At 36.8% G+C, this 12,068-nt stretch overlaps 2 protein-coding genes across 2 annotated transcripts in view; one reads left to right on the top strand and one right to left on the bottom strand.

Annotated features, from left to right (window-relative positions):
- Positions 1–3,475: 3,475 nt before the first annotated feature.
- ssbp1 (single-stranded DNA binding protein 1) lies at positions 3,476–7,325 on the bottom strand. The gene is made up of 7 exons (XM_008400487.1): positions 7,230–7,325; positions 6,405–6,476; positions 6,153–6,210; positions 5,732–5,872; positions 4,663–4,750; positions 3,879–3,967; positions 3,476–3,796 (listed from the first exon to the last, which is right to left on the bottom strand). The coding sequence occupies exons 2-7, from the start codon at positions 6,426–6,428 to the stop codon at positions 3,753–3,755; spliced, it is 444 nt and encodes a 147-aa protein (XP_008398709.1). The 5' UTR covers positions 6,429–6,476; positions 7,230–7,325; the 3' UTR covers positions 3,476–3,752.
- Positions 7,326–7,761: 436 nt separating this feature from the next.
- The window catches only part of lamb1b (laminin, beta 1b), a 29,177-nt gene continuing 24,870 nt past the window's right edge, over positions 7,762–12,068 (top strand). The window contains exons 1-2 of the mRNA XM_017302856.1: positions 7,762–8,051; positions 8,326–8,498. Of these exons, the coding sequence (XP_017158345.1) occupies positions 8,018–8,051; positions 8,326–8,498 (207 nt within the window). The 5' untranslated portion in view covers positions 7,762–8,017. The remainder of the gene's footprint in view (positions 8,052–8,325; positions 8,499–12,068) is intronic.

The following is a 12,068-nucleotide window of genomic DNA, read 5'->3' as shown; positions in this document are numbered from 1 at the left end:
CTTGATAAGCCTTGATAACTTGATAAGCCTTTTTACAAAATACTTTTTCACTATTACCAGAATCATATCGTGGATATTTACTTTTTTTTAAAAAATCAATTTTTAAACTATTATTCAGTGCAAAATAATAAATCTAAAAGTTTAGTAGTTAAAAAATACAGCAATACATAGCAAAAATATAGAAGCTATTATTATATTCACTTTTGAAGAACAAAATAATTTGATACTTTTATTTTCTTAAGTCGCTTTTTTAACATCCGCTTCACAGTGTTTTACTTAGCTGTAAAGTAAATCCACAGGTTTCCGTTTGCTAAAAGCCCCACCCACCGTCTCTGTGTGACCAATCAGAAAGCGCCTCCCTTACAGTTCTACATGCACATAGGATTTACTAATAAACGACTCAACCAATCAATAGATAGCTGTAGAATCATTCCAACCAATCACTAAAGGCCAAGAATACCTTGCACTTCAGCCCGCCCTTGATTGACAACTATCCAACACCGTTATTGCTCTCATTTTAAACAAATGAAGATTTTATAAAAGGGGCTTTTTATATTTAAAAACTAAGCTTTATTTTTTTGTTTTCCATTACACTTTAAATGTTAGCTGACTGATTAAATTGCATGAATTGTAGCTTTGAAAAAGACAAAAACAAAAAAGAAGAATTAACAAGGGAAGGGGAATGAGAGCAACTAGTCCGTTTAGGAAGGAAATGACACAAACATAACTGAGAAAGAAGTCAAGTGACAGAGCAGAAAAACTTTTTAAAAACTTGTTTAATTCTGGTTGAAACAGGAAAACAAACCGCTGTAGCAATGAAACTGACCCTGAAGGTGCTTCCTCTAAATTTGCAGACGGATCCCTTTGTCCTGACCCTGAAACGTTTCTGTCAACTGCAGCTGTTGTCTGCAGCGACAACATGCAATCAGCACACATCAAATGGAAAACAGAGAGGTGATACTTAGCTTGAGTTCAAATCCAGAGAAGAAACAGGTCTAGGGGTCAAAGTGTTGCCTCTGTATGCTTTTGAAACAAACGGATGCAACTGTTTGAGATTAGAGAAGCCAAAACGAAGAGAAAAGGTTGAAGTTCTAAACTCATTTTTCTTCTACTAAACTTTCCAAGAAAGGAGAAAAAACTGCTTGGATCCAACACTATGTCTTCAGCAGAGGCCTTTGAATTGTCTTATGTAATATAAAATGTTTTCTGTATGATTTTTGATATATTTTGGATTCGCTTGCTAGTTGCTAGGAAAACTACAACTGGAAACTGGATAAAATTATGCCCTCCAACTGAAAAGGATGTTTAACTGACTGCAAAACGCCAACTTCATATTTTTCTGCAAAAATGGACTCCATTGATTCAGTACTTAGATGTTTGATTCTGTGAAAAAAATCCGCTGTCAAGAATTGTTTTTTGTGTGTATTGTCAGTTTATTGTGGAAACAAAATGAAGCCTGAATAAATATGAGCTTTTCCAGACTGCAGACAAATGTCTTGCTGTCTTAGTTGGTAAATTCCTTTTAAGTAAAAGGAAAATTAACAGATTGACTTCAATTAAAAATAAATCAGCTCAATACTGTTCTTCAAAAGGATGTCATTAAGTATATTCCAAGCATTTCAGAGCATAATCTACCATGTAACCTTCAGTTGTTAAGAAAATGCTGTATATATCAAACACAGGGTTTCCCCCAGTGTATTAAGCCTGTTGGGCCTCCAGGCTTGACTTGTGCCCCCACCAGGCTTAACATTGCTTATTTATTTATGTTTTTAAATAATGTTTGCATTTTTTAAGACTTTATAGTTGCTTTTCAGATATTAATATTCCAATCTTTTGATAACACAATTATCAAGTGATATTTAAAAAGTTCCTGTCAACTTTAAACATTTTTTAACTCAAAAACACGACGGGCCGCTGGATGAATGACTGTCCTAGTCCCCAACCACCGGGCTTAGCAAGTTTTTTGGGGGAAACCTTGAAACATGACCAAAAAAATTGACTTTGTAATTGAACGCCTTGAAATTGGGCCTCTGTTTCTTTAAGAAGCCACTCCTCTCTTCAACACTCAGCGCATCATCACTACAAAGCTCCACCTTTATACCATCCATCCATTTTCTTGACACCCTTGTCCCTCAGTGGGGTCGGGAGGGGTGCTGGTGCCTATCTCCAGCTAACGTTCCGGGCGAGAGGCGGGGTCACCCTGGACAGGTCGCCAGTCTGTCGCAGGGCCCTCCTTCATACCATTTTTAACTATTCTTCGGAGCACTGCACTGTGTAGTAGTTTTTAATATGAACTCAGCAGATGTGAGATTCCATCAGGTGATTGCTAATTGCTGTTGGCTAGTCTAAAGGAGCTGAGTAGGTGTTTTGAAGTGTTTAGGCCCCCCTGAATTGTTGTCACAAAAGATTAAAGGCGTTCTCAGACAAGCGTGGAAAAAAAATAAATCAAAGTATAACTCCATGGGGAATAACATTTTAACAAAAAGTCGATTTTACATAACACTCTCCCTTTAATACAAACAAGAGTTGCTCTACAAAGCTTTCAGATTTTAAAGCTAAACTTAAAGGTGACCTATTATGCTTTCTAGAACAGGTTAAGATACGTTTATGGTCTATATAAAACATGTTCATTACATAATTTTGAACAAAACCATTCCTAGATAATTAGATTTTTTATTCTACTCAGTTCTGCCTATGAGCTGTTTCGGGCCCCTCCTCTCACATTAAATCCAAATAATCTGCTGCTGTCCACACTCACCCAATTCAACATTTACACTCACACGTGAAAATGATGTGCCATTTTACAACAGTATTTCTTTGAGAAGCAAAAGTAGAGCATCCTGCACAACCAACAAGGATGCAGCAAGTGGTTTCTGGATGGTACACTGCAAAAAATAAAATATGTATGTTTGGTCGTTTCTCATGCAAATATCTTAGTACATTTAAAATAAGACAAAGCCAACATACAATTAACTCTTCAGCAAGACATAGGCCCTCATTTTAAGTCAATTTCTCAATATTGATGAAAACGGAATAGTTATAAGCTACAAGACCAAGAATTACTTAGTGGGATTTGTGTTTTTGCAGTGTAAGCCAACAACAAAACACTTGTCTTTTCCAGCAGCCATTGTACAGCGCATACAGCATTAAAAACAGCTGACCAAGTGTGCTGGAACTCTACTTGGGTTTCTAGGTAACGCATAGAACTCCACTGGGGCTGCTAGGTGACAGCACAGTGCCTGCTGATTTGTGAGGCAACATTTAGAAGTTTCTCAAACAGCTCATTTTCGAGATATAAAAAAAAAAAATTACCAAAAATAAATGGGTGTTTTTTTTAAGCTCTTATGCTTTTATAAGCAGTAGAAACCCAAATGGAAGTATAAAAACGTACAAAAAGTGAGTTTTGCATAATAGGTCCCCTTTAAGAAGAAACTTTGAAGCGAGTTGGATGAATTAAACAATCCCCGTGTCATGATTTCTATAGTGGAAAGCACAGAACAGGCCTTATTTATTTCAAGCGATGCTATGTACATATAGAGAAATCAAACTTTTTGAGGACAGAGCTTCTTTCTGTTCCTCTTGAACGTCTTCATTTCTGCCAGCAGGGGGCCTCACAGTCAAACATGATCACTGCTTTTGTCCCCCCTCATACTAAACAGTTAGTAGTCCTCAAGTCTTATTTTGGTTTGAAGAAGAAAAGTGAAACTACAAGTTGCTTTTTCTGTAGCTGGATGCGAGGAGGAAAACATCCCTCAGGTTCGGTCTCTGATGTTGTCGCTTAGGAAAACAATGTTGTCTGTAAGGAGAAAGAATTTGATATTTGAGTTGTTGAGAGAAGAAAAAGATGAAGAAGAAGGTGCAGCTGTAATAAATCTGACCTGCGATGATGGTGGTGGCCTGGCGTCTGACTTGGTTTTTGTCCACATATTCTCCATAATCCAGTTTTCCCTCCACTAGAATCCTGGACCTAAAATAAAACAATAAATCCCTTCATTAATAGGAGGAGGATGAGAAATACTTCATCCTTCTGGAGTTATTAAAGACATGAAACAGTTTTACTGCATTTTAACTCATAACAATGTAAGCAGGACTTCTTCCTCATAAACTTTAAAAATGAAGAGCTGATCAAAGGTCAAACTCTAAAGAATATTCATATTTTATTTATAAATGGTCAGAGAAAATTAGCATCCATCTGTCCGTTCATCCATCAATCCATCTACTCCTTCATCGAACCATCCATCAGTTTATCAATCCATCAAATTCTCACACAACCATTCATTTATCTGTCCATCCACCCATTCTTTCATTTTTCCATCCATCCAGCTATTAATTTTTCCATTCATCCATCCATTACATCCGTCCAATCATTCATTTTTCCATCCATCCATCCTTCCTATCATTTATTCATTCAACCATTCATTCATTCATCCATGTGTCCAGGAGTCGTCCATCAACCAGTCATCCCATTGACTCGCCTACTGGTCCATACATGGACGGACAGGAAGTAAATAAAAACATTCCATCTTGCTCTTGTTCACTCTTACAATCTCATTTATTCACTGCAACAACAATAACTTTAGTTTGGTAGAAAAGCCATGAAATGCTGCTGACCTGCTGGCTTCTCACCAACATCCAGTCAGGTGTCAGCCATGTTGTTCTTACCCTTTCTTGACATAATGGTAGGCGACATCCCTCAGGCCCGGTTTGAACACAGAGACGCGATGCCACGTCGTCTTCTGGCTGACGTCTCCTGGAGACAGAAACATTTAGGCTGCCGACACTGAACCTCGGAAAACACGGCCACGTTTCTGACCTTCATTAATGCAGAATAAGAAATATCAGCTGCCTGGGTGTGCATTCCTGTCTCAACAAGCTCAGAAGCAGTTTGTGTTTATAATTTCTAATGAGGATGATGAATAAACCATGAAGGCTGAAGGAAAACGAGGATCACTAAACAGAAGCTCAACGTGTAAACCAGAGTTGGAGCTCTTTGCTGACCTCTGGTGGCCAAAATTAATCATTGCACCACCAGTTAAATTTTAAAAAATGGCCCCTGACTGCAATTCAAGGTTTTTGATGCAGATGGAAGATTTTTATTTTTAATCAGGGCAGAATGATTACACACAAACTGAAATCATATTAAAATACAAAGAATTCATCTTTAGCAAGGACAAAATCCGTCTTGCTCCAGAACCCAAATGATGCTTTTATTGCTGCCAATTGACAGGTTTTTCCTATTTTTTTTTCAATAAACATGTGACAGACATTTCTTTTAATAGTACAAATATGACAAACATTTCTTATATTTTGGCTACACAGTAGTTTACTTGTGTCTTTCCAACAAAAATTAAAAAAAAATTTTTAGTGACACCGTTACATTATCACAGTTTAAGGAAAAAATGTTCTTAAATCCTGAGTTTTCTTTGACACAAGTTTGACCCATGTGGCAAAAAGTTTGGACAGCCTTGACCTAAATACTGACTCAAGCCTTTGGAACTGATTAAGATCTTTAAATTGTTCAAATTCAAAAATACTTTATTCTCAAAGGGGGAATTTCATATCCACAGGAACATGTGAAAAAACAACTAAAAATTCTAATTATTTGAGGGTTTCCTTTATCTCAAATGTACGTAAACCAAATAGAGAGTTTTTCAAATAAAAACAGAAGAAGAAAAAAAGCAGAAGTAATTTAATTTTTAAAACAACGCTGTCTTAAATGTTAACCTCCCACCTGTAGAGCTCGTCTCTCCGTCCCCGGAGCGCCACATCTCGTTGGTCGCCAGTGAGAAGATGGTGACGGGGTTCCGACCCTCCACTTGTCTCATCACCGGGTCCTGCCCGACTCGCCCCAGCAGCTGCACGCGGTTTATCGCTGCAAGCAAGTTCGTAATCAGTAACGCCGCATGATTCAAATCAGTTCTGTTTAGTAACTCGCATCAGACGAGATCATTGTTCATTTTTTATAAATAACAAATTAAAAACAATCTGTTGGACTCCCAACTGCCTGGGCTATTATTTAGTTAATACCTACAGCATACAAACAAATAAACATAGAAATGGTTCATCAGACAAATAAGCAACCTTCTGACATGACCAACTGAGAAAAAGTAATGCGCATTTTAAAGGAAAGAACCAAAACATTTTCATCTCACATCTTTCCAGGATGAGATTTGCGTCTGTGCTCGTGTGTCTCACCAGCTGTCGGAAGATCTGTGGGAAATTAGAAATCTTATGAACAATTTGTTTTGTATACAAAACAAGGAGTTTGATCGCAAAAAGCATAGAAACGGATGATATTCTTGCTTGTTGCAATCATATCGAAAGCACAATGTGGATAGTTAATGAAGCGCGACTATAATCATTAAAAAGATTGTTTAGTTTTAAAGACAAAAGTTTAATCTCACCTGCACTGAAGCACTTCTCAACATCTCGTCTGTTCGGCACAAAACTTTTAGCTAAGATCAAACGTTTCTGGCCTGAAAATGGAAAGAAAAATTAACATTAATCTCCTTTTTACCAAAGAAAACTCGAGTTGTAAAGAGCATCAACATCAACATGATCACAGAACTGCTTTCGTGAGGGAAAGTATTCAGACAACACGAAAATACTTATACGAATATTCATAAAAACTAACAATATGAAATGTTCAGCTTTAAAAAGATTTACACATGTTCCCCTTTCCCAAACTACAATTCTATTTTCTAAACTTATCTTTTAGAAGATAGGATGTGCGGAAAAGTTCAGAAATTGACAGTTTCCTTCCGTATCATCTAGTTTTCCAGACTAATCCAGAGCTGAAAAGTTTCAGATTTCAAAGAGAATCAGAGGACTAACAGTGAAAGAGGGAGACAAAAAAAACTTAGAAGAGTGCGAAGGCTGGATGGTCCGAGTCCGAGAAGAGATGAAAGAAACGCCTGAATAATGTAATTTTATGAACAACAATTAGCAACAGTGAGTTAACTCAAATATAAAACGCGTCTGAGCCAAACTGACCGTTTTAGGCAACTATTTATTAGGTTAAAAAAAATAAAATAAACAGTAAACATGGGCGCAAAGTCACAGCAGGATTTTCCACGGCAGAATGTGGACCTACAAGACTCTCCCGCCACTGGACTCAGTCCAAATTAAACCTTGAAAATCTTGTTTATATCAACGGATTCCGCTTTAGATATAAATAGTGTGAATACTGACAGATATGCAGGAAAACAAACCAATAGGGACCTACTCACAGGAGAATAGACGCGATAAAACTCCTCAGATGCTCCACTTCTTAAAGCCGCTCAATAACCTCACGCTACGTCCGGTCCGTCTTCAGAGGAAGTCCGACTGAGAATTCCTAACCCACAAATGTTCCGCTTCAGAAAAAATAAATTTCCGTGCATTGAATGGAATACTCGCATGAGAAACTGTATTATAAACAAAAAAAATTTGTTATTGATTTTGTTTTAAAATATAAAATGAAAAACAATGGGGTTTTTCCGATTTTAAGTGAAATTTGCAATATAATCAACAGAAAAGAGAAAGATGACTTATTGTGTTTGATTACTAAGATTATTAGACAGAAGACGAAGCACTTTTTCTTTTTTCCACTTTTATTTTTGCCAGTCGATTATAGATATAACGACGGATACATAGATTTTCTATTTAGAAAACAATGAAAACCAAATAAAAATGAACAATTTGGTCCGCAGGAGGAGTCAGAAGAGAAAATATATACTTTCTTCATCTTTTCTTTTTCCTTTTGTCGAATATGTTGTTCTTTTTATTGCATGGAAATAATAATACAAAAATCTTCCTGACATGTAGCTATTCTTGTGTTTTATCCAGTTCCACCAGCAGATGGAGAGCGTGTTTTCCGCTCCCCGCTGTGGACTTCGCCTGACAGCGGGGTGGAGTTGTTGGGATGCGAACTTTTCTGAAGACTACTCCCTTCATTCTTGACTTTCACAAACTCCTCGGCAGCCTGGAGTAAAGACTCCTCAGCGTCTTCCAGGAAAAACGGGCACCTCTCTGGGAGATGAGGGTCTTTATCTTCTCTCTAGCAGCTTTAGGTGAGTTCAGCTTTAATATCTTTATTAAAAAAAAAAAAAAAAAAATCTGCTGAAACGTCACTGGGATGAGTAACATGAGTTGCCAAACTGTTTCCCCAGCAGCAGCAGAACATGTAATTCAAACCATATGTTGTTGTTGTTTTTTTTACTGTTCCATCTGTGTTTTGTGTTTTATAATCTCCTTGTAAAGGGATTTTGTTCTGATAGAAACCAAAGACAGGAATGAGCCAATTCCTGAACGATGATTTTCCTGACATGGTTCTCCTCCCTGCAGCGCTGTGGAGTCCTGTCAGGGCCCAGGAGCCGGAGTTTGGAGATGTGTGCACGGAGGGCAGCTGCTACCCCGCCACGGGTGACCTGCTGATCGGCAGGGCGCACAAACTCGCCGCCTCCTCCACCTGCGGCCTCCAGGAGCCCAAGCGCTTCTGCATTGTCGGACACCTGGAAGTAATAATTCTCATTTAAATTCATGCACCTTACAAAAGGACACAGGACGACCTGAGATTAAATCAGAGTAAACTTTTTCTGTTTTAGGTAGTTTGGATATTCATTAATTATATATTTTTTATTTTTAAATTTTTTTTTAATTTTATATATACAATTTATGATTAATATATCTTCAAACAATTTTGGAAAGGGCATAAAATACATCCGAGTACTTCATGGTCTTTATGGTTTTATGGGTTTAAAAAATGTTGTAAAAATGTTTTAAATTTAAAAAAGTTTTTACTTTTTACATTTAAAAAAATAAATTCAGAGAATAAAGTCAGAATAATTAGATTAAAGTCATAATATTATGACTTTATGCACATAATATAGGTCATTTTTTTAATTCTAAGCATGTCCCTAACACTGTTGTAATAAGATGATGGTATGGCTAAGATTTTTTTTTATATATTAACTGGAGACACACCTGTGGATGTATTTTAAGGAAAAACATAAAACACACCACTTCCTTGTGTGACATTATAGAAAAATACAAAGAGCAGCATAAGAAAGCCAGATTATAATCTGTAGATGCATTCAGTGAATAAGACCTTTTGTGGAGACATGGTCACAACCTGAAAGTGTTCTGCTGCAGGAGGAGAAAATGAAAACAAATTGAGGTATTAATGGAAAATGTTAAGAAACCAGGCAGAAAAAATAAAAATGGGCACAAATTGATCTTCTAATTGGACAATGAGCCTAAGCATTCTTCTGTATTAACCACATATTGGATGAAGGACTAAAAGGAACCACAATCACATCCAGTTACACCAGTTTGCTTATGTTTGCTGCACCAAAAACGCAATCAAACCATTATGAGAATATCATGGAAGGAAACCCAAAATGTTTGACTCAAGTTTAAAAGGCAGAGCTACCAAATGGTAAGGAAAAGAATGTACATTTATGAATTTGAAAAAAAAAAACATTTATGTCCAATTCAGTGTCAAATAGAGAAAAAGAAAGAAGTTTTTTTGTACATGGTATGAAAATATCTGGTTTTAGTAAGTGGGAATTTTACAAAACATCAAGAAAAGTTTGCGGTTGGAGCAATTTGCTCAGTGTTTCATAGATTATCTGCAGATGTTGAATGAAAATGACCAAAAACGACTCCAGAAGTGCAGAGTCGACATAATCAAGATCGTTTTACGGCGTGGGGAAGAAAGTCTTCCAGATGTTTGCTGCTTTTGCTGTGGCCTCCAGACTGCGATCTCCTATGAAGATGATTCAGATACTGAACATAATCTAGAGGAAAAATGAACTCTGAGTAGGTTTGTTCCGGATAATTCAGTCATGTGGAATGGTTTTAATTGGCAGAACACCAGTAATAATCAGACCAACAGTTTGAGGTTGGTGGTTATTCCTGAACTCCAGTAATGTTAATTTAAAGAGATGTAGGGTGAAGGTCAAAGAGCAAGGGGATCCAAGCTCAAGAGCTTCATAATTCATAATCAAAAAATGAGACTTTGCTTGTTTAACTCCTGAGGAATTAGATGGATAAACTTGCAACTCTTTGAATAAAGACTCCAGTTGGGCCTGAAATCACCAATTTAGCTCTAATCTTTTACTCATTTATTGTAAACGATTAAACAAATGAATGTGTTGACAAGTTTAAATGCGTTCCAAGATATTAAGTGAATTAAGGTTGAAATATGGTTAGACTGAAGTATTGAATCCATGTTGAATTATTCAAAAAGTAATCGGTGACTTTCATATTGAGTCAATTTTAGATTTTCAACCATAACTGATACGATACGCGATCTAAATTCACATTTTAGTTAATGTTGTAAAAAAAAAAAAAAATCAATACTGATTGGCATTTCAACCATTAAAATTCGACCACAAAACGTCATTGATTCAATTACATCTCTTCGACATTAATTGGCTCAAATTGGTTGATTGGTTGATCGTCAGCTTTAACCAAAAATCAGCATTTCTGACCGTAATTCAACATTGAATGAGCATCTTCTGCTGTCTGGGTTCGCTGTTGACAGAAAGTGAACCGGTTCTCTTCTCATGCGGAGTTCATTGAAAACAGCTGAAAGGTCTTGAAAATGGCATTTTAATGATTGTTTTTTTTTTTATGGTTCGTACATAATAATTCACAAACTCATGATTTAATGTCAGCGATGCGGTTCAATGAATGTGAGTATTTAAAACTCACAGAGCTTGACTTTTTTCTTTCTTTTTTTTCTTGCAAATCCTGCAGTTGTTGCAGAGATAAAACTTTTTAGACTGCGTGTCTGTGTGTGGGAGGAAGCGCATGTATAACGTCTTCTTGCCGTTTTGTCAAGTGGGAGTGGAGGCATTCCCCTCCACAATAAAAGCTCTGTGTGGCTCACAATCCCTGCCCTGTGTGCGTGAAATCCAGGGGCGAGGTTTGGGATATTCTCTTCTTATCTGTGTTCATACATGAATAGTGTTTTTATGAAACGTTTCCGAGGATGAGCACGGTCCTCGAGCATGAGCTGCAGATTTGAGAGGGAAGAGAGTTTCAGATGGGTTTTTTTTCACCAACGGCTGCTAAATGGATCCACTTAGCTGGACTTGTTTTGGTTTTTCACAAACTCCATCACTCAGACCTTCAAGGGTTTGTGAGCCAGAAAATGTGGGTTGAAGGTCTAAGAGGGAGTGATGCAATATTAAACATTACTTACAAAACTAACTGGCTTCACTTTTTCTTGCTCTAGTGGAGGAAGTGTGGAAGACGTGGTGTTTTCATAAATAATCCAGACCAGGCGTGTCAAACTCTTTTTCAGTTCGGGCCGTATCAAAAGTCTGAATGTTCTTAAAGGGCCAGTTGTGCCAGAATGTTGATAAAACCCACTAAGCTGTTAAAATATCAATAAATAGCTGTTCCTCCAGGATTTTGTGATTGTTTTAGTGGGTTTTTGCAACCAAAATTGCACATTTTATGGCATCTGCGCTAATGTATGATGTTAAATGTGACTTTTTATTACTTGCCGCCGTGTCAATTACGGACCATAACTTGACATCAAGTAAGGCTGAAGCAGCAGTTACTTAAAATCAATACTTTTTTTTACAATTTTGAGAAAATTTGCAGTAAAATAAGAAAAGAAAATTGAGATCTGTTGATTTCATGTGAATTTTGCAGATTTGTGAAAAACTGGAAGGATTTATTGATGTAATTTGGAGTCTAGACGGCCACATAGAAAGCTACAGCGGGCCAGATGTGGCCCCCGGGCCTTGAGTTTGACACGCGATCTGGACATTTACTATAAAACTAAAGAGCTTAAATTCACTAAGCACTAAAAGAAAGGCTCATTTCTCAATCTCATTATCTTTTACTGGCAAAAAAGAAAGAAAACTCCACATTAATTAGTTTTTATTTCATATTCTGGGTTACAGTTTTCAAATTTTCTTCTGAGAATGGTGTGAAATTAACTAAATGTCCAGCTGGTTTATGAAACCTTTTTCAATTAAAGAGAATGGTAACAGAGCATTTTTTAGCTGTACAGATGTCCTTTAATCCTTTATTTTACTTATTCTATAATTTATACATTTACGTTTAAT

The sequence above is a fragment of the Poecilia reticulata genome, linkage group LG23 (genome assembly GCF_000633615.1).
Source record: "Poecilia reticulata strain Guanapo linkage group LG23, Guppy_female_1.0+MT, whole genome shotgun sequence".
NCBI classification, from domain to species: domain Eukaryota; kingdom Metazoa; phylum Chordata; class Actinopteri; order Cyprinodontiformes; family Poeciliidae; genus Poecilia; species Poecilia reticulata.
Note: the sequence above shows the minus strand (reverse complement) of the source record. Positions and strands in the feature narration are given on the sequence as shown.

What these genes read in the sequence shown, in the direction of transcription:
- ssbp1 (XM_008400487.1), bottom strand. Translation starts at nt 6,428, where the DNA reads ATGTTGAGAAGTGCTTCAGTGCAG. An exon ending in TGAGAAGTGCTTCAGTGCAG is followed by an intron (nt 6,211 to 6,404) that starts GTGAGATTAAAC and finishes AATTTCCCACAG; the next exon opens with ATCTTCCGACAGCTGGTGAG. An exon ending in AAATCTCATCCTGGAAAGAT is followed by an intron (nt 5,873 to 6,152) that starts GTGAGATGAAAA and finishes ACTTGCTTGCAG; the next exon opens with CGATAAACCGCGTGCAGCTG.